Source organism: Dendronephthya gigantea, unplaced genomic scaffold (genome assembly GCF_004324835.1).
Source record: "Dendronephthya gigantea isolate DGI-Jeju-01 unplaced genomic scaffold, DenGig_1.0 000009F, whole genome shotgun sequence".
Classification (NCBI taxonomy): domain Eukaryota; kingdom Metazoa; phylum Cnidaria; class Anthozoa; order Malacalcyonacea; family Nephtheidae; genus Dendronephthya; species Dendronephthya gigantea.
The window spans coordinates 3,437,737-3,458,402 of record NW_021163019.1 but is presented as its reverse complement, the minus strand read 5'-3'; the positions used below and the strand labels follow the sequence as shown (position 1 = coordinate 3,458,402).

General features: G+C 37.0%; 4 protein-coding genes across 8 annotated transcripts in view; 2 read left to right on the top strand and 2 right to left on the bottom strand.

Annotated features, from left to right (window-relative positions):
* The first annotated feature begins 258 nt into the window (after nt 1-258).
* Nucleotides 259-2,728, top strand: LOC114517455 (IST1 homolog). The gene is made up of 12 exons (XM_028537193.1): nt 259-473; nt 550-624; nt 718-794; nt 946-1,049; nt 1,162-1,249; nt 1,321-1,404; nt 1,480-1,590; nt 1,674-1,883; nt 1,961-2,026; nt 2,100-2,168; nt 2,245-2,275; nt 2,363-2,728. The coding sequence occupies exons 1-12, from the start codon at nt 470-472 to the stop codon at nt 2,539-2,541; spliced, it is 1,098 nt and encodes a 365-aa protein (XP_028392994.1). The 5' UTR covers nt 259-469; the 3' UTR covers nt 2,542-2,728.
* Nucleotides 2,729-3,179: 451 nt separating this feature from the next.
* LOC114517453 (ubiquitin-like modifier-activating enzyme 5) lies at nt 3,180-6,123 on the bottom strand. 2 transcript variants are annotated; one of them, XM_028537191.1, is made up of 12 exons: nt 6,035-6,123; nt 5,001-5,046; nt 4,814-4,903; nt 4,627-4,736; nt 4,471-4,557; nt 4,308-4,389; nt 4,134-4,238; nt 3,933-4,060; nt 3,724-3,859; nt 3,553-3,640; nt 3,359-3,465; nt 3,180-3,287 (listed from the first exon to the last, which is right to left on the bottom strand). In XM_028537191.1, the coding sequence occupies exons 2-12, from the start codon at nt 5,037-5,039 to the stop codon at nt 3,195-3,197; spliced, it is 1,065 nt and encodes a 354-aa protein (XP_028392992.1). In that variant the 5' UTR covers nt 5,040-5,046; nt 6,035-6,123; the 3' UTR covers nt 3,180-3,194. The 2 variants fall into 2 exon arrangements, with proteins under 2 accessions (XP_028392992.1, XP_028392991.1); XM_028537190.1 differs by lacking the exon at nt 6,035-6,123 and adding an exon at nt 5,353-5,498.
* The window catches only part of LOC114517441, a 34,194-nt gene continuing 19,568 nt past the window's right edge, over nt 6,041-20,666 (bottom strand). The window contains exons 26-51 of one of the 2 annotated variants that reach the window (XM_028537172.1): nt 20,026-20,622; nt 19,628-19,804; nt 19,145-19,448; nt 18,871-19,025; nt 18,437-18,741; nt 18,212-18,353; nt 17,618-18,034; nt 17,323-17,463; nt 16,571-17,179; nt 16,183-16,353; nt 15,994-16,103; nt 15,739-15,794; nt 15,501-15,652; nt 14,867-15,166; nt 14,461-14,769; nt 14,067-14,363; nt 13,684-13,977; nt 13,263-13,562; nt 12,871-13,176; nt 12,311-12,750; nt 12,020-12,114; nt 11,721-11,883; nt 11,451-11,517; nt 11,077-11,351; nt 10,768-10,966; nt 6,041-6,303 (exon numbers count right to left, since the gene is read on the bottom strand). In XM_028537172.1, the coding sequence (XP_028392973.1) occupies nt 6,053-6,303; nt 10,768-10,966; nt 11,077-11,351; nt 11,451-11,517; nt 11,721-11,883; nt 12,020-12,114; nt 12,311-12,750; nt 12,871-13,176; nt 13,263-13,562; nt 13,684-13,977; nt 14,067-14,363; nt 14,461-14,769; nt 14,867-15,166; nt 15,501-15,652; nt 15,739-15,794; nt 15,994-16,103; nt 16,183-16,353; nt 16,571-17,179; nt 17,323-17,463; nt 17,618-18,034; nt 18,212-18,353; nt 18,437-18,741; nt 18,871-19,025; nt 19,145-19,448; nt 19,628-19,804; nt 20,026-20,622 (6,632 nt within the window). In that variant the 3' untranslated portion in view covers nt 6,041-6,052. Of the gene's footprint in view, nt 6,304-10,261; nt 10,513-10,767; nt 10,967-11,076; nt 11,352-11,450; nt 11,518-11,720; nt 11,884-12,019; nt 12,115-12,310; nt 12,751-12,870; nt 13,177-13,262; nt 13,563-13,683; nt 13,978-14,066; nt 14,364-14,460; nt 14,770-14,866; nt 15,167-15,500; nt 15,653-15,738; nt 15,795-15,993; nt 16,104-16,182; nt 16,354-16,570; nt 17,180-17,322; nt 17,464-17,617; nt 18,035-18,211; nt 18,354-18,436; nt 18,742-18,870; nt 19,026-19,144; nt 19,449-19,627; nt 19,805-20,025; nt 20,623-20,666 lie in introns of those variants that run through there. The other variant, XM_028537173.1, reaches the window with a different exon arrangement.
* LOC114517444 (keratin, type II cytoskeletal 1-like) lies at nt 6,365-10,310 on the top strand. 3 transcript variants are annotated; one of them, XM_028537178.1, is made up of 10 exons: nt 6,369-6,560; nt 6,816-6,933; nt 7,061-7,429; nt 7,565-8,310; nt 8,409-8,826; nt 8,946-9,200; nt 9,362-9,439; nt 9,532-9,585; nt 9,654-9,692; nt 9,785-10,305. In XM_028537178.1, the coding sequence occupies exons 2-10, from the start codon at nt 6,873-6,875 to the stop codon at nt 10,084-10,086; spliced, it is 2,322 nt and encodes a 773-aa protein (XP_028392979.1). In that variant the 5' UTR covers nt 6,369-6,560; nt 6,816-6,872; the 3' UTR covers nt 10,087-10,305. The 3 variants fall into 3 exon arrangements, with proteins under 3 accessions (XP_028392978.1, XP_028392976.1, XP_028392979.1); XM_028537175.1 differs by having other exon boundaries at nt 6,366-6,560; nt 7,061-8,310; nt 9,785-10,310; XM_028537177.1 differs by having other exon boundaries at nt 6,365-6,933; nt 7,061-8,310; nt 9,785-10,310.

Here is a 20,666-nt window from a genome sequence, read left to right as displayed (position 1 = left end):
TCTGTCAAAAACTATCACATGTCCGAAACTTCTGCTTGTGATTGGCTACTTTTCGCGCGTCATTCCTTGCCCACAATGCAATAGACCACTGACCTGTATTTATTATGGACCAGTGAATTCAATTCTTTATCTGGACTATAACTTGTTTTTGAGTGGGATCATGGCCGTTTTCACACTATTCAATATTTTTTGACTGGTTATTTGTCCTCAGTATCTAAAACAGAACAAATATGAGCAAATGCCTGATAAATCTAGCAACAATTGGTGCTCAGACGGACCTGAAATAGGCTTACTGTCCCCATGACTGGCCCCCACCCCTACCACTGGCGCCCTCCAACCATAGATGCTCCAACCCGCAAGCCCGCTCGCGATAGTGACGGCGCGTTTCTAAAAATATCTACATGACGTAATGACGTAATGATACATTCGAACCTTGTTGATTTCAAAACAAAATACTTTTTGCTGTAAAATGGGTGAGTTTTGTTTTACATTCCGCCTAATTTTCATTGTTTGATACGAATTTCTGATACAGAGATATTTATGTTACAGGGTTTAGTGCAAATAAACTGCGAGTGAACCTTAAACTGACAATAAACCGGCTGAAACTTCTTGAGAAGAAGAAAAGTATGTATTGAATATTTGTTTATATTTTTTTCAGTACAATGTTATAAGAGGGAGATTCCCTAGAGCTCACAATACTTAATACTTACTTTGTAGCTGAGATTGCCCTTAAATCAAGAAAGGAAATAGCTGATTACTTATCGCAAAGCAAAGATGACAGGGCCAGGATTCGGGTAGATATCCACTGTACCATATTAACTATCAGTAGAATAACTAGAATTATTACCACCATACCTAATATTGCAATAGAATATTCTTCATTGGTTTGGTTTTGCCTAAGTAAAAAAATTGCCTGAATTCTGACTGCTGAAATCTGTTTCTTAGGTTGAACATATCATCAGAGAAGATTATTTGGTGGAAGCATTGGAACTACTGGAACTATATTGTGACCTCCTCCTTGCTCGATTTGGTTTGATTGAAACAATGAAGTAATCAAGTATTTTTATCAAATCGCATGTGATCATTATCACAACAACCATGTCCATGTGTGTAGGGCTATATTCAGTAAAAAACATGTCTCTGTTGTTTTCACTTGTTTAGATATTGCGAAGATGGTTTGGTTGAAGCAGTTTCAACATTGATCTGGGCAGCACCACGTCTGCAGAGTGACGTTCAAGAACTCAAAATTGTAAAAAAGACATTTTCATGTGTTAAAAATGATGATTTTCTCCACTTTGCTGATTTATTATTTTTTTATAGATTTCAACTCAGCTAGGACTAAAATATGGAAAACAGTTTCTAGAAGAAGCTGCAAGAAATACCAATAATACAGTTAATGAAAAAGTTAGTAATAACATTCTTTATCACTGAACGCTGGTGCACCATTTTCATTCATTTTCATTCACTTACTTATTTTAGCTCATCAACAAACTCAGCCCAAATGCACCACCAAAAGCTCTTGTAGAACAATATCTTGTAGAAATTGCAAGAAATTACAATATTCCTTATGAACCAGAAGAATCACTCATGGTGAGAAAATGTTAAGCATTTTGAATTAGCAAAGAGAAATTTGTATCATAATGGACCAACATGATTTTGATTCTTACATTTAGGATGAACTCCATGGCAGTAGTAAAGGGGGTGATGACAACGTCAATGGTAGCAGTGGTTTTGGAGGTTCAACTGGTGGAAGTGGACCTACTAGCGGTATTGGTAACAATCAAATAGGTTTTGAGCATTATGATAATCCTGGAAACAGTTTCCCACCACAAATGCCATCAGTACCTGGATCAAATGCTGGTCTTGCTTATCCTCCACCACAGGTGTGTCTTAAATGAAAACCTGACATTTTTCGTTGCTCTTCACAATGTCTTCAACATCACAATCATATATTATTTAGGTCAACTACCCTCCTCCAGTCAACAATGCCCCATACCCACCAGCAAACAACCCAACAAACAATGAGGTAAACATAATATCTTGCAGTATAACACAACCATAATTGGATGTTATTTGAAGCAGTCTCTCTTTTTATACAGAAAATCAACCCAGGTCCAGGCTACCCACCAATGAATGCCTCTCAGCCTCCACCATCAAACAGCACTGGGGTATGAATTGTTAAACTTTTGGATAATTTTGGACATACATTCTAATTCTCAGTGTCTCTAATTTCTCTTCTCTTAGAATATTTACACACCTTACCCTCCTTCAAATGGTAAGTGAAAACAAATCAAAGTGGAGAAGATCCAGGGAAGATAAAATATGGAGGCATATTAAACATTAAAACAATTTTCTATTTTAGCTCCACCAACAGGGCCAAGCATTAATGTAAACAGTCTACCCAATGTCCCAGACCTCCCTGATGTCCCTACAGGATCCTTACCTGGTGGTTCAAGTACAATTGGAGGTGCCAGTGGTGGTGATGACCTTGATTTTGATGATCTCAATAGAAGGTTTGAAGAACTGAAAAAGAAGAAATGAACTTAAATTGAATGGTTCATTCTGAAAGAGCAAGAGAGAATTCACAACATATATTCCTCTGCTGTTAAAAATTATTGTGCCATAATGTTAATGAAACAAACATAGTTTGATAACAGGATATTGTGAATTTATTTTGAATGCTCAACTATTTCAAATCAGTGTTTCAAACCATGTTTATTTTGTAATTACTAAAGAACACCTGAGATTTTGTATAAAAATAATTGATGTATCATATATGCATGCTTTATCATAATCCAAGTCATCACTTACTGTTGTAACACACAAGTTAACAATTGTGAGAAACATGTTTTGAAAGTTCTTGGCTGCCAAGTTTATAATTTAAACAATTTTCACATTGTTAATAATTATTCCAGTTTAGTATTCTGTTAAAATAACTTTACATTTTGGAAAAGATGTCAGCAACTTTCTCCTAGATCCTGTGGTTTACTTATCTTGCTCGAAAGTTAAACAATTGAACCCTCTTGACACTACTATTAGAATTTCCCATCAGGTACAGTAGCCTACTGACAATTTGGACAAGGGAAGTTCATTTAAATAATTCTATACATCTATGTTTTGACTTGTCTCCTTGTCCAGTGTTTCTGCCACCCAAAAGTTACCCCTCAATTCGAAAAGTTATTGCATTTTAAATTTCACATTTCTTTCAGTTGCTTCATCAATTCCTCCACAGACATGCCATCATCTTGACATATTTGTCCTTCGCTGCTTATTTCAAATTCTGAAATCTGAACAACGGACAGTGTCATGTTATATAAGCAGGGGAAAAAGATATAAATATAATTCTATCCAATCTTACCTTTCGTCCAGGTTTATTTGGTTTATTATACAACAATCGGACTCCTTCAGCAAGTTTCATTTCATTTATTTCTTCCTCCTGTTGTGACTCATCTACCAAAACTATTCCTGAAATTAATCAAAACAGCGAAGCTAAGGTAACAATTGATCAATAGAAAATGGCAAAGCTGTTTGAAAAGTAATCAGATGAATTACCCCATTCATTGCTCTCATGGACAACTTCTTCCTCTTGTTTTTCTTCTATTACATCTTTTTCATTTTTCTTCTCTTTCTCCACCCGTGCCTAAATATGTTACTTTTATTGAATTACAATTATTACAACAAACTTACAAACCAGATTTCCATTGGCAAACACCTAATGCTTACCAGATATTCCTTCTGTCGTAATATACAATTTTTGTCCTCACAAGCAGGATTAGGTTTCATCGTCATTGTAGGAAAAAAGTCTTGCAAAGCATTATAACCCAGGTAATATGTGACGGAACCAAATTTCAATAAATATCTGAAAAAAAATGTTAAAACAAAATAATCAGTGTTTAAGCGCTTTTTCTTTTAATTCATTTAATATCCCTCACTTGAGAACATTTTGTACCAAAAATCCAGCCACAATTCCCATTGTTGTTGGCAATGAAGCAGCACAAACACCCTCACGTTTTAATGTCTTTTCATCAATGTTTTCTGCAACAACCAGTGGTGGAGCACACTTTGGAAAAGCAAAGAATTATGTAAAGAAAATTAACTTATACAGAACTATAACATTATTTGGGCAAACTTACAGCAAAACATGCTGTTTCTCCAGGTAAAATGACTTGAATATGTCCTGATACAGCATTTTCACTGACACCAGACTCCATCCATGGTTGTGATAGTTCATTACATGCCTGATAAAGTGGAAACAGGGAGCATTAATAGATAATAATGCCTAGAAGTAAAGTGAAACTTCAACTTACAGTGTTAACTGCCATTCGAGCTTCAAAGTTATCCACACAACTCAAAACAAGATTCACTGATTTTCCATCTTTTCCACCTTTACTACAAATTAAGAGCATGGAGGAAGATACATTTTCAATTATTTTTAGAAACATTGCTGATGATTTGCTGTGGTTCAGTTACCTGATTTTATCCATGAAATGCTGAAAGTTATCCATTAACGTTATATTATAATTAAATATTTCAAACTCAACATCCAGGTTAATGTTCCTACAAAAGAAGTGAGGACATATTAAAAACAGTATTCAAATCTGACTCAATGATTATTAAAATATCCACCTTAATGTTTTCTCAGCTGCTTCAACTTTACTCAAACCAGATTGCTCTGGCCGAAAAAATAATCTGTTCATATTTGCAAGTTCAACTTTATCATAATCAAAAAGAAGAAGCTATAATGAAAGAAAGATTTAGATTTTAGAAATCTTGTGAACAACACAATGCAAAAACAGGATAAAACCACACAAACCTTTCCAATTCCACATCTCGTCAGCATTTCAGCCACAACACTTCCAACACCACCAATTCCTACTATGATAACGGTAAACTCCCGAATTTTCTAGAACATAAAAATTGAAGAGTTTTGAGTAATTTGTGGTTTGTACACGTTACATCAACAATAGTCAACAATTGAAGAGACACAATGGTGACTATACCTCATAATTGTCCACAATCCCCATTCTCTTTAATGCCATCAAACGACTAGATAAAATAAGATGTAACAATCCACATTTAGCAAGTTTGGATTGAGCATATATTTGTATTATATTACATTGTATTCATCGCAACAGAACAAAAAAAATTACTCACACAATGTAAAATCTCAAATTTCTGCATTTAATAACATTATACCACATTATTACCTAATCACAACACGTGAAAATTGCCACATTTATAACATAGAGCAAAACAACTTTAGTAATTGCCTTTACGAACAGAAATATAATTCTTTTCTTTCATCATCATTCTCGTGATATAAAAACAGACTTTTTGTGATATTTTTGTTACCTGTAAGGATTTGAGTCAACAACTTCTGAGCTCATTTGCTCAATTCTATTTCGCACCGGTTCAACTCTTTCCGCAAGCAGAGATTCTAATTCTTTAATTCTCGCTTTTAACGTTTCTAAATTTTCTGCCATAATGCTCAAGCTGTGTATTTGTACAAGGTTTTATTATCTCTTATGAAGAGAAAATTTAAATACAGGCAGATGTTCGTAAAAGACTTAAAACGATGATTCACTATCATAATTTTGATCCAGTACTTCATATTACCTTGATGAAACGTTTATCAGTCATTAGTCATTACTCAGAGAGAGATCAGAGATCATGATCACTGAACTATTTATAAGAACTTTAAAAGTTTTCTTTGACATAATTTACGTATGTTGTCTGTTATTGTCAGTGGAGTATGTGTGCAACACTCTTAGTTAGCTGTTGACAGCTATCGAAGCCTTGCGAAGACGTTGATCTCCATGTAACGGACATGTTTCAAAATCTACCTGTGACCTTAGTTGCAACCTCGTTACGGAGGGAATACCCTGGTAATGAGGTTGCTAGGGTCGTGGTATTGCCAGAGGGTTTATCAAGTCTTCAAGATAACATGACAATCAACTAGGCACATGCAGCCACACAAAACGTTCACCTTCACCAAAGAAGTATTCAACAACTAACCATCACAAACTTAACTTACCACCAGTGCCTCGTAAATTTACCACGTCTTTTCGCACATCATAAACGGATCAACCAGACCATTAAAATAACCAGATAGCCACCAACCAGCACGTGAAAACATTTTTAATTCAGTTTCAATAAAACGGGAAAAATTAGAGTTGACAACTCTTCCCATATTACAGCCATTTCTTTGAAAAACCAACCAATTATAACACTGGTTTATATAGAAACTTGCCAATCCAGGATTTATTTTGTACTTCATTTTATGTTGACTAAGATCTACGTTGCCTAGGTACGAGAAAGATATACGCAAATGTTTTAGAAAATGCTAATATTCATTCTCAATAAAATGGCCCAATATTGTTTTCCAGTGTGGCCATTAATATTGTTCCACTTCGTTGAACCTCAATCTGCCACCTGTTGAATCCCTAAATACTGACTGATCAAGAGAACGACTGTATGGCTGAAATACTAAGATGGATATATATATTTAGTATGGAAAAATGATTACATTGACTCAACTAAAGAGGATTTGAAGAAAACAGGTGCGAATAAGAGTCCAATAAAAAAAATGTAGATACTACACAAAAGATACTCATATTTAGAAGTATTATAATAATTATTGGGATGTTTTCAACTTCATTTATTATATTTTTCGCTTGAGGAGTCAAGTGTTTTAATGTTTTCCACCAGGGAGTTCTTATGTCCAGACATCTGACAATATTTCAACAATATCTTATCTTTATGATTCTGTAATATCAAACGCCTAGGGTAAGCTATAACCTGCTTTAAAATTTTAGATAGAAAATAAAAAAAATGTAGTTGGTGCAATACTGAAGCTTGAAGTTCCAGACGATATGAAACCGTGTGAAATAATCGTCTTTCTCGCCATACTGCACTGTCTTTGCACTGGCAATGGTAAGGATTTTAGTTTGCAATATCTTCATAATTCATATCAGATACATTTTTAATTAACGTATAATTTCACGTTTGTTCAAAACGACAAATATACTAGACAATGAACGCGAATCCTTCGTATTTCAAGGTAATGCACGTTCCCTGAAGAAGAGAGGTCCTGCGTCAAGCAGACAACATCAGATAGTAAGAAAACAACAAGTTCCATCACACGTCAGGAAACAATACATCGACACGTATGGCGGTAATTCAGTGATGGGGGGTAATCCAATCATGGCAAGTGACCAAGGCATTGGGGAAACTGACCAGAATTTAATAGAAACTACAGAAAATGGACAACAAAGTCAGGATAATATCGCAAATACGTTACAAGCTGCTGGAATTTCCTTAAACACCGGTTTAACACAGAATACCATGGATGAAAATCGCGCGCAATCTATGAGTAGTGATCTTGTCGACTCGACCGAAGGCACAGACAGTCGGCAGTTGATTGGCAATGGTAAAAAAGTCTTCTTCATTCCTTACTCAGTGATGAAACCACCCAGAACTCTTGTCTTATCTCCAAACCCGCCCTTGCTATGTATCAATCTACTAGATGCATTTACTAGATTTTCATTTTTGAAATGTTTTGTAGGACTCATGCAAGGAGGAAATGGTGGTTTAGATGTTTCTCCGCTAGGTGGTACCAGCAACCTGGAAACAAGTCTAGGTGGTGGACTAGATGGTGGATTAGGTGCTAGTTTTGGTGGAGCGGGTCTAGGCGGGGGTCTAGGCGGGGGTCTAGGCGGACGTCTTAGTGGTGGCCTTGGAGCAAGTTTAGACAGCGGGACAAGTCTAGGTATGGGTGGAGGTACAGTCGAGGTGGGTGGGGGTAATGGAGGTCAAGGAATAGGAGCTTTGAATGATGGGTTGGGGGCAGACGGTGGTGGTGATTTTGGACTAGGGAATGGCGGTAGTCTTAGTGGTGGTATCAGCGCTGCAGGGCTTGGTGGTGGGAGTAATATTGGAGGCATTGGAGGGGGGAGTTTGAGTGACGGTGGAATAAATGGTGGTTTGGGCGATGGTGGAATAGGAGGAAGTAATATAGCTGGGGGTGCTTATAGTGATGGTGTAGGGAATTTGGGTGGTGGTGGAATAGGAGACTTGAGCGATAACGTGGGAGGTGGGGACAGCCAAATGAGTGACAGCCTAGCAGGATTAGGTGGAAACGGTGGTGGTAGTTTTAGTGACGGTATAGGATTAGAGGCTCTGGGTTCCAGGATTGCAGCTGGTAGTAAGGCACAAAACTTTGGCTCTCTGGGAGGTGCACATCATCTGCCAGAATTTGCAGGACTGGGCAGCAACGGCGGACTCCTTGGTGGGATGCCATCTGGTCATCAGGTAAAGTTAATGAGATTGATATAATCATTTCTTTCAAAATAAGATAAAACAAACTAAGATTCCTTAAGAATAAAAAAATCCCTCTCATTAATTAACAGGTTCCACTGGACATGCAACTCTCTGGCGCAGCGGATGAAAATCCTTCCATGATTCATGGGGGATTAGCGTCGATACTTCCTGGTAAAACTATTCACGCCCACGTTAGTGACAAACCTACTGGCAATCGACCAGCAATAATGGGACCGTCCATGAACGCAGCTTTACAGGTACAAGAACAGGCAAAAAAACAACACCAAAAACGCCTGGAAGCTCTTAAAATGAAACTGAAGAAACTAAGAGAAAGACTGGAAGTGCTGCAGACTACTGGAAATAAACAAACTAAGATCAGCAGTAAACAAAAAGAAAATATGAACAATGAGGAGATTGATACGTTGAATGAGCTAAGAATGGCCACACAGGATGCTATCAAGGAGTTACACACGGACTATCCTCACGCTAAGAAAAAACAAGAAACAGGTAACGAAGATTTTCATTATTGGCGATACTTATTGCCCTCAGGCAAGCAACCTCATTCGGATGAATGGAATTTATCATGCTTGAATTTATAAAGAATGCCAGTTTTATTTCATATATAGCACAACCAAAACACGAATCACTTGGCAGTAAACTGAAGACTGTAGATTTTACAGCTAAAGAAACAGGAGATACACTTGAAGAATTGCTAAAACTACTTGATCCTGAGCTACAAGACAAGAAGCGAGGAGAAGTTCACAAAATAAATAATACCTCTCATCTGGGTGATGAGACAGAAAGTAAACTAGCCTCATTGACTAAGAAGGCAGAAGATGAGGTGGACTTGTTGGCTTCAGAGAGTCCAAAGCCTAAAACAGGTTGTTTAGTGTTTTTTATTACGATAAAAATTAGATTTGAAGATAAGGAAGCTGGCAAAAAATGATAGTTTAGAAAAGATAAATTAATCCTTTTGAATAGAGGTAAATGAAGTACGAAGGTATAGTTCAAAGACTGGACTTCCCTTATTCCCCTTTTACAGTTCTCCAAGCCAGTACAACTGCTAGCAGCAAGAACAGTTCATTAAATACCAACAAAAAACGTCCTAATGCAAAGAAAGGTAAATTTTCACTCAATCTCTGTATAAAAGAGCATTATAAATCATACAGATTAAAACAGCATTCTTATACTAAACATTAATACTTTGTTTAGATCTTTCAAAACACGGCGACAAAGGCAAAACGATGGTTGCTCCAATGAAAAAGGGTATGATTTATATGCTGTGCTAATTCGAGTCAAATACATTTAAGGAAACGTCCATCTTTATTTATTAGGAGAAACAAAGTCAAATGAAAAGTCCAAAAAGACACTAAGTAAGTGTCCGTTCACAATAGACAATGCAGCCTTGTTTTAAGAGACAATTAATGTGATACATATTGATCCAACTTTTTTTCTTTGTGATCAGAATATCGAAGTCTAGGGTGCTGGCGAGATGATCCTAACCGTGTCGTACCTAGTTTAGAAAATACTTCAACAATGCTCCAAGATGGCTACCGTCTACGACAAGACTCTGTGAAAAAATGCGCACAAGTAGCTAGAAAGCAAGGTTTTGCTGGATTTGCGATTGAAAATGGAGGACAATGTTTTGGTGGTCCGAATCTGCTTAAAAGATATAAGAAATATGGTAGATCTAGAGATTGTGCTAATAATGGGACTGGTGGCGATTATGCTATGGAAGTTTATACATTTCAACGAAATTTAGAATAGATTTGCACATAAGTGAAGTGTTTGCCGCTAAGCATTGAAGAATGATTGTACTTGCGAAAATGCTAAATCTAATTAAGATCAACCAACTTTAAATACCCCCTTTCAGACTATGGATAATTAACGCAGGTATATTGATTAATATTGATAAATATTTCAAACGGTCACAAAAATTACTGATTTGTACATATTGTATACATATGTTAGATTTAAATATTAAATATTACACGTTATTAAATTTGTATTTAACGTTAAAATTTAAATTTATTTAAGTCACCAATAATCAATTAAGTTTGGTCATTTTCCTGAGTTCACGCTGGTGTCTCTCTTTTATTTTCTTTAAAGTGGTTTTAGAGTTAGAACAGAATTTACTAACAAGATCATCCAACGCACTGCATAGTTCTACGCTACTTGTTACGGGATTAACAGCTAAAAAAGTTGATTTAAGAAATCATTTTAATATTTAATTTAGTACTGAGTTCTTTATGTTGGCTTTACTTTCTAACAACGAATGGGACTTTACCAAATCAATCAACTTTGTCTCGTCAAGGAAGTCACGTTATTACTAATGTCATTATAAATGTGAGTTTAAATGAGTGATTCATTGAACGCCATAGTGTGTACGCCTCCTCCCCCCCCCCCCCGTGCCCACTTTGTGCTATTTTAAAAATTCAATGATCTTACCTGATTCATCCACGTGATTTAATGCTTTTCGACGTCGTTTGCATAACGTGAAATACAAGATAAAGCCAGATACGAAAGCGACACACAGGGCGATTGTTGAATACAATAAAGGTTGTTTAATCATTGGTGAATCTGGAGCTAAAACATTGATGTCGTTTTCCCCGGAATTTGCTGATAGGTCAACGTCAACTTCAGATTCCTTCAGGTTAAGAAGTTTAGATATTAGGAAAACTGCTCTGTCCGTGCATGAGTAAGCTAGCCAACCAAAGGACAAAAGAGAAATAAACTCTGACTGCTGACCAATCTCACCTTGACAGGATTCGTTTGCTCCTCCAAAATCCTGGAAACTAAAGCAGCATTGTTTTGAAGAAATGCCAAAAATGGTTTCCTTAGTTTCGTAGCATGACCAGCTAACTCGATGCCATAAGTGGAAGGATTTTCAATGACAGTCTTTACCATATAAGGACTGTCTTTCGTTATTAGTTCTGGACGACTCGCAACAACATACATGTCCAATAATGCCCCCTGAACTCTGCCAACTTTCACTGCGTGAAGCACTGTCAAGATGTCCGAATAATTCCTTCCTATAAAGAAAACGAAATTTTACTAAAAGTTTAATCTCTGGGTTCCTCTTGCTTTTTTCTACCAAAATGCGTCGATACAAATGAAAAAATACAACGCACCTTTATTGACAATGGCACCTTTGGCTAACCCCAGTTTAAACTCCGAAGTATTTTCAATTGCAGCAATCTTAATATTACGAAAAATAGATGCATTAGTATTGCCAACATCTACCAACTCTTTCATTCCCCATTTTTTCCAACTATTCGTTGCCTATTTAACTTTCTCATTCTCTAGCTCCTCCTTGTTCGTTCCTCTTCGATTACCTTTTCTAGTTCTGAGAAATACCTGGCTTACTATTCCTAGTTCTGAGAAATACTCGGCTTAATTACCTTAGCATGATAAAGATCAACTTCATGAACACTAAAAGCAACTGAAGCTGTTAATGCCGAAGTTAAATTTCCCACAAGCATTCCAGTTATAACAAGGCCATATAACGTCCATAGTATTGAAAATATTCTGCCTTGTATTGTGATAGGAACTCGATCACCATAGCTGTAAAAACAGGATATTCGTTTCATTTTATTAACACTCAACTAGGAGCAATATAATTCCCTGATCGAGAAAGTATGTACCTAACAGAGCGATATACCGTTTACTATTGGAAACATATATTTTATGAACATCTTACCCAACAGTTGTCATGGAGATGAAAGCCCACCAAAATCCTTCGCCAGTACCACGACTATACGATTCTGGAAAGTCTTTGGTGTTTTTCTTCGATTCCTATAAAAATAAAACGTTCTTGATCTTTACTAAAATAAGAGCTTGATTTTCAGTGTTTTACCTTCAAAATTTTTCCTTGGATTAAGAAAGAACTCATCTAATTGACAAGTAATAACAAAAATATCACACACAACGAGTACGAGTGTAAGCTAGCTTCATTGAGTATAACTCAGGCTCTAGAAACTTCACGACTTACCAGACACCACATAATTATCCCAGCCAACGAGGCAGTGATTACTGCAAAGCCAAGCAAAGGGAATGTACCAATGACGGTCTCTATGAACATATATTCCACAGTCATCGTTAAACTAGGTTTAAGTGTCACAAACACACTTCCTGGACTGTCAACCATTGGCAAAAACGTTTTCGAATCTTTACGACCGATAAGAGGGAAATTTATTTGATTTTCATTCCTGATATTTTGCTTCACATTGACGAGACCAGACTTTCTAGCGGACGAGCCAGTCAGATCAGTTTCAAAATATAATTTCGGTTGTCCAAACTCAGAACAATTTCCACATACATCGTAGATAGCGCTGCGGATTAATGGGGGGAATATTCCAGTGTCTGAAGTGTTGACATACGGCATGTAACTACACCAGTTCATGTAAAAATCTTCGAGGCAATTGCATGTTTCTAAAAGACAATACATCTTTCAAAATATTTTATTTTATCTGCTTGGGGATAGTTTGTCATTAGTTGACGGAATTTAAGAGTGCTCATGCTAAGGTTACATTGAATTCCTGCCATCATTACCTGCATAAATCTTTTCGCTGTAATCGCCAAAGAACTTCGAATTAAAAACTCTCACAGAGAAAGAATACTGAGAGTATGCTTCGAGCCCGGTTACGACCATTTCTGTTTTTTGTGGATCAAAAATATCGATACGTTTCTCTTCTTCTGCAACCAATTCCCCAATTTCCCTAGTCTTTTTATACGTAATGGTGTAACCACGGCGTATACCAGCCATTTGGATGTCGGGAACGACGTCCCATTTTAGATGTAATTTGTCATGTGCAACTTTGGATATACCAATAAGATTTCCTGGTGATGCCAAAGGCTCTGTATATAAAAAAGGTGGAATTGAAAAAACTGTCATATCTCAACTTATCACAATCAAAAAGACAACGAAAGAAAAAAGTTCTTACTTCCTTCTTCTGTTCTACATTCAACTTTTGATGTTTTGCTGCGGCCCCATGGATTATAGACGTACATTTCGAACGAGTAGTTTGTATACCCCTTTAATCCTTCCACGATATAATTATATTTAAAACCTGCTATGGTTTTATTGTATATTGTTGGATCAGGTGGCTTGATTGCTTGGTATGATATGAGGTATCCAGTGAGTAAACTACCTGTAAGACCAGGGGTGAAACGATACCAGTGTAGGGATATGGTATATGAAGTTTGACCAGAACATACCAGTTCCCAGGGTTCTCGTGATGGAGCTATGAAACAAATCAGTCCAGGGTATTTAACAAATGTTAAAATATTGAAATTATTACTGAACTTCTATAGATCTAGCCTTACAGTCATATGATCCAAATGTATTTATACTGGATTGAATACCTCCTGGATTAGTCATTGTCAACACAGAAGTCTTTTTCCATCCTTCTCCAATCTTTGTTAACCCGGCCACACTTATGTTGTACATCGTGTAGGAGCGCAAGTCCTTCAAAATTATATTTCTTTGTGATGCTGGAACTGTAACATTTCCTGAATGTCGATAGAAATCTACAAAATGAACTCTGTAACCAATGATGATACCATTTCTGTATTCTTCAGGAATGAGAGCCCAAGTTACATTGATTGCAGTCTCGCTGACATTGAGAGCCGTAAGATCCAGTGGACCCCAATCTGGAACTATATTTGAGGAAAAAAAGTGAATTTAATTAAAAGGCAATGTTCCTAACAAATAATAAATAAAAGTTTTAAAATTTCATCCCACTTACTATCTTCAGCAGTCTGAAACATAGTGTCACTCCAGTTTCCAATTCCTTTCCAAGTCATGCCAGCAAACTTTATACTATAGTTAGTGAACTTTAACAAGTTAATGAGCTCAACTTCCGTCTTTCCTGGACCAACAGTAGCATTCTTGGTATCATTAACATCATCAATAGGCCAGTATTCAATGACATATCCTCGCAACACACCATTCACGTATTCCTGATGGATCGCTGACCAGGAAATAAGCAGCGATGTTGAAGTTCTGTTTTCCAACGTTAAATTCTGAGGACCTATCTGAGGAACTAAATGAATGAAGAGAAAGTTGTGTGGTTATCGTACACTTTGTCATAAGATTAAACATGTATGGAATTATAATATAATATCTATCTTATCCCCTACCGTCCTCATCTGTCCTCAAGTACACATAGTCTCCTCGCTTTCCCTGCCCTTTGATTGTCGTTGCGGTCATATATATCTCGTATTCTTTATAGATCATTAAATCGGAAATATTGATGCTTGTCTCGAGGTAATCTTCAATTGTTGCATTAAAAAATGCTGTCGTATTGTCCGACGTCTTTATCCTGTAGTGTAATACATATCCCGTAGGAACACCGCGGAATGACGGCAGGTCAACAGGATGCCAAGATATATTCATCGATGTGCAACTGATATTATAAGCAGATATTATCACTGGAGCAATAATCGGAACTTGAAACGAAAAATACATAAAATTAGTCGGCAACATGCTTAGGAAATGCTTCGGCCTCTTGTTACAACAACGTGAATATGCACACAAAACATTTACCGTCTTCATCAGTCATGATATAGTGTGGTGTAGTTGGTACGCCATTGCCAGATGAGGAAAATGCACACGCTCTCACAGAATAATTCGTATAAAATTCCAGATCATTAATTTCAATTTCGAAGACATCTTTCTCGACAGCCAGAGCTGACATAAACAACGATGTGTTATTGCTTTTTTTGTAAAATATCCTGTACCCAAGTATTTTATGAAGTTCAGTTGAATTTGGTGGCTGCCATTTCAAATAAATACTCGATGAACTTGAATTGCCAGATTCCGTTATCACAGGGGGACCAAAGAGAACTAAAAGAGTGATATGAAGTGGTATTTGCTGTGGATAACAATATTGTACCAATACATCAAGAAATACTTGCAATATTAACAGCTTGATTTGCCAAATTAAATTATATTGTCAAATTAGAGATTTGAGAAGAAAAAAATACGCTGTAGAATAAAAAAAAATCTAAGCTGTTTGCACAAATAGCGTTGAACTCGGTCTAAATAGTTCTGTAATAACGTGGACGACTAACTAGTTGATGATTACACTTGCATCCGAGCTATGAAATCCTCGTCATTCCTTTAACCAAAGTCGTTTTTCAAAATATATGTGAATATGTATTTGCACTAAAGAACGAACCTTCAGTGACTACAATCTCGCTATGACTGTAAACAACTGGCATATTCTGATTGAGTAATCCATCTTGATCAAGATCTTCTTGTAAAACAATCAGCTGTTGAGCGTCCAGGGCTTCATATTTTATTGAAACGTCTGCTATCACACTGCCTTGTCTGATAAAACAGAGATTTTTTAAATCACTAGAATTATTCCAAATAATGTTAGAAATAAGAGCAACACAAAGACAATAATCTCAAACCTGAATCCGTGAACAAGGACGCTAATTGCTGGATCATTCTCGTAAATTGATAAAATCTACACAAAGGATGAAAATGAGGAATGATGCTAGTTTTTTGCTCAAATGGTTTCAACTGATGGTTTCAGAAATGCATTTCACATGATTTCATGCATCATATGGATACGAACTGCTAAGACATTGCACCCCGTGTTTCACAATCATTTGCAATAATATGTTTGCTAAACACAAAGGAATGTAGTACATGAATAAGCTTACATTATTTCTGATTTTGTTCACCAGCTCTGTGAATGTACTTGACACAGCAATCAGTAAGTCTGCCGTCCACGTTTCCGCCGTAAATCGCATCGTCATATTCAGTTCAATTTCTAAAACCGACATTAAATTCACCCTGAACAAAACTGGAGTGATATTCTTCTACCTAATTTTCTCAGTAATATATTTTACCAGGACATGAGTTTGTGTTGCAGCCACGTGTCTCGTTCCAAGCTCCTTCACAGTCATCTCCGCCACCAGTAGGGGGAGGATGGGTACACGAACGAACACGTGAACTATTTCCTCCACCACAAGGCTTACCACATGTTTCCCACATTGTCCAGTGTGACCATCCACCATCAACTGAAGAACAAAAAAACAATACGTTAGGAGTTTGATATGTCATGATATGCCATGGCATGGTATGATATAGTTTTGGTATGGTATGGTATAATTTTGGTATGGTATAGTATAGTTTTGGTATGGTTGGTATGGTATGGTATGGTTTGGGTATGGTATGGTATAATTTTGGTACGGTATGGTATAGTATCGCAGGATATGATATGGTATGACGTGTTACCTTTATTTGGCTTGATCATCATAGTAACATCATATTTACAGGAAACAAGTCCAAAACAAGATAGATTCTGCTCGTTAATATAAGAATCACAATTTCCAAACCACCATCCTGTCATTTTACGAGACGTACAGCTTAATAAACCCAGCCCATTATCTTTGTCCCATGTTGAAAACTCCGTCCCATTTGAATATCTTAAAACTTCGGTATCAGGACCCTCACATGTACCAAGTTGTAAACGATAATTTTCCTCTTCAGGTAATATTTTGAATGCGTCACATTTAGTTTTCTTTAAAGTGCTCCCAATTGTACTTTTGAAAAGAAACATGATCTCATAAGCAGTGTGATTGGTGAGTTCACTGAGGTACTTGTTACCGATCCAAAATTCAGTACTGACGTTGCCATAACCATCCCGATACATGTTCCATGACTGAGTCATGTTAAGACCACCATCAGAATATCGACGTTGAAGAACAAACCAACCGCCTTTATCCGTGTCATGGTCACAATATACGTAAATATCGTTCTCTATCGCAGGATTTGGTCTAACTTTATACGTTCCGCTTCTGGTTTTGCCAAGAGCATGTAGTTGACCACAGTTCTGCATTAAAACTAAACAAAAAGAGTTGAATAAGAGGGCGTTTAGGCGGTGGTAGAAACGGTAGTTTTTGCTGCACTTGAAGCTAAAGAGATCAATATCAGTTAAAACCATGCATCCACATGCACACACATAATAACACAAACATTTCACGTACTCTCACACATTTGACCGGCAAAACAAGGCCGAACTTCAACCTCTTTCTTGCAGTAATACGGTTTGATACAAATTGAATGCCGTTGCTCATATCCAAAGCCACAAGTGACAGAGCAATCAGACCAATTTGAAAATACAGTATCTAAAAAGAAAAGTATGTTAAATTTTCATTAGAATGCATTTTGTTTAAATTCTTATGAATGGTGAGAATACGTTTGAGTCTTTGAGATGATTAAAGAATACGAAATTATTGCTGTTATGCAACAGAAGTGATTCATAAAGACTGCAAGACATACCATTCTCAATTTGGAAGGCAGCAACTTCACATAATGAGATATCTGAATCGGCACTCTCTCGAGCGATAGTCAAATACTGTCCATATCTATATGGTTCACAATAGACTGACAGGGACCGGGCAGGATAAACTGAATGAAGTCCCCCGCATTGAGGATTTAAAAGACTTGAAGTCCCATTCTGATGTCCAATACGTACTTGAAGATTCTGCATACGATCCTGGCAGCAATCACGTCTTCCAACGATAAAAATTTCACCAATATAGTAAGATCTTCCAAAATCTACCACCCACCATATCATGTTATCTTTTTGCTTTGGATTAGAACAATATTTCCAAAAACGATAAAACAAACCATCAACTGCCTTGCCACTGTCTGTTAATGTCGACTGTTCGGTGTCCTTTGAGTATGCAACGTTTCCTAAAACATTTTTGAGTCAGGTGATGATGATAGTGATGATGATGATAGTGATGATGATGATGATAGTGATGATGATGATGATAGTGATGATATGATAGTGATGATGATGATGATGATGATGATGATAGTGATGATGATGATGATGATGATTGTGATGAAGATAATGATGATACATACCAGCATGACAACCTACGACATCTACTCGGAGACAACCATCACCATAGAATTCATCAATCCAAATAGTGACATATCGAGATCGTATTGGCTCTGTCAAATTAATAACTTTTATATTCTGTGTGTTTTCATTGGCTTCATAGAGCTACAATAAAATAGCATGTAATGAAGTAAGTTCAGCAAAAATGGTTTCAAAAACAAAGACACTGTGAGCACTTGGTGATATACCTTGGGTACGGTATCAAGGTCTGTGATTTTATTTTCTGCGCGATCAAGCCTTGTTCGAAGTATTAATTTAGAGACATGGCCTTGCAACCCTCCTTCCATGTAACCTTGTACAGCGACAGCAACAATCCAATGTAATTGAACCAGATCGACGGCAAAATAATAGTCATTTAGCCTTTTTGCACAATGGGGAGACGCGCCGTTCAATCGACCGCGGTACCCAAAACGACTGTATTGCGGGGTGGCATCCGAGTAAAGATCGCCGTCAGGAATAGCACCTGATTCAACTCCAAGCCCGTGATAACAATCTGTAAATTCGACAAAATAGTGTTCGTTGTTTGCAATTAAGACGTTCCTTCACAAAGTATATAGAAAATCTGCAAGCAACGCGATGAATTAAGGGCGTGATGAGACCTTTCTAAAAAATAGTAACATACCAGGTTTGTGACGAACCAATGAGAAACCAGGATCAGCAAAACCCGGAGTCTTGATTGTTAACAATTCGTGATTTCTTCCTCCTGTAATGTCAAATGATCTCACCTCGAGGTAATAATTCTCGTCGGCTTTGAAATTGTAGCTTCCAGTTAAAATCCTATAGAAGTTGCAAAGAAAATGCTTAGCACAGCTTATCGGTCGGCTATTGGTGATGTAAAGTGTAAGCAATCCAGTGAACTGGGGCGCTCAGTTGGTCGGCAAGCTTGTCAGACCTACCTTACTGGCCAATGAGAATTACTACTCGCATCATGTGACAGAATTTTCATCTTGTGATCGGGCACATCGTTTGGGCTTATCCATAATTCACATTGGTAAGTGCAAGATATTTGAATTTGAAACTCTCCACTCTTGTTTGCTTGTAAGAAAGTCCGAAGTCTCTCGGCAAAGGGACCTTCATTATAAGTGATAGAAAAGTCAGCCACAACTTCCAGATTACTTGGGTAATCATCAAATACATTTGATAAAGAAAATTGAGGAGGACTTTTGTTCATCCAAACTTCGCGAAGAACGCCATCATTTGCTGAAAAAGTTCGAGTTTTAAGAGGTAAATTGTGGAACATTTATCCTATCTTCCTCCTGCGCTAAATTAATTCATTTTTTTTCCGGCTTAACTCAAACGTATTCTTATTAACGGGCATGAAATACAAAAAAAAATACGGAAAATGAGAATATGGACCTTATGGGAAACCTGCAACTTACTTTCACATGACGGCTTAGGACAAGGACGCGTCTCTTTCAAAGTATCCAGTGGGCATTCTAATCCATCAAATATCGGGAAGGGGTTGGTACATCGCCTGTAACGATACTGCACTCCCGAAACACCGCATGATCTAGAACAGTAACTCCAAGATGTCCACTCTGTATGCCAGCCATCAGCTAGGGTAAAGGGAAAATATGTTATATCACTACTATTGAACGTAAAAGAATTTCGATCGTGTAAGAATCGTAGGAAAATTTCACACTCTTAGATAAAGATCCTGGTTGGATAACAGCTTGATGTTGGATAACAGCTTCGCCGAGAGAGTTTTAAAAATCAAGTTAATAGGGTGCGGATATTACTGAAGAATCCCAAAATAACAAATCTTGCTGAATATTACCTGCATACTGTATTCTTTTGTTGAACGATGTCGTATAAGGTATTATGTCGAGAGTAAACCAATTTATTATAAATTCTGTTCCACCAAGTTTGATCACACCAGGAAACAGATCCCCATTGTAAGGAACACCAGGTACCACCTTATATGGTGCTGTGTAAGGAATACGATCAATTTCTAAACTAATATCATTATTGTACTGCCAATATATCATCACATATGTGAAATTGTCACGATCTAAACCGCTTGCAGGCGCAGTTACAGTCCAAATCCTGGTTGCTGTACGAATGGCTACGACCAAATTTGAATCCTTCAGAAACAATGATGTACCCACAACAGAAGTATTGTGACCGCTTGTGCTGAAAATGACGCCATCAACTGAAACATCTTTCACAGAAATTTGAATTCCTATTACAAAACTACCAGAACATTTTTTCGGATCCCAAAGGCATAAAATATTGAGTCCCGATAACTCAATATGACTGGTTGTTGGAATAAGGTATCCTGGTTTTCCTCCAACCTTAACAAAGCTTTCTGCGCCAGAAAGTCTCATACGTGTCGTATTTTCAACATTATAGAATGGCCAAGCAAAGGAATTATCTGTTGAAAAAAAGTTCTTATTATTGTAGGTATATAGCCATATA

Coding starts and splice junctions, on each gene's coding strand:
- LOC114517455 (XM_028537193.1), top strand. Junction 1,250..1,320: donor ACGTTCAAGAACTCAAAATT/GTAAAAAAGACA, acceptor ATTTTTTTATAG/ATTTCAACTCAGCTAGGACT. Junction 2,027..2,099: donor ACAACCCAACAAACAATGAG/GTAAACATAATA, acceptor CTTTTTATACAG/AAAATCAACCCAGGTCCAGG.
- LOC114517453 (XM_028537190.1), bottom strand. CDS start 5,483: ATGGCAGAAAATTTAGAAACGTTAAAAGCGAGAATTAAAGAATTAGAA. Junction 5,047..5,352: donor GTTGACTCAAATCCTTACAG/GTAACAAAAATA, acceptor TATTTTATCTAG/TCGTTTGATGGCATTAAAGA. Junction 4,239..4,307: donor CTCGAATGGCAGTTAACACT/GTAAGTTGAAGT, acceptor CCACTTTATCAG/GCATGTAATGAACTATCACA.
- LOC114517444 (XM_028537177.1), top strand. CDS start 6,873: ATGAAACCGTGTGAAATAATCGTCTTTCTCGCCATACTGCACTGTCTT. Junction 9,201..9,361: donor GAGTCCAAAGCCTAAAACAG/GTTGTTTAGTGT, acceptor CCCCTTTTACAG/TTCTCCAAGCCAGTACAACT. Junction 9,693..9,784: donor AAAGTCCAAAAAGACACTAA/GTAAGTGTCCGT, acceptor CTTTGTGATCAG/AATATCGAAGTCTAGGGTGC.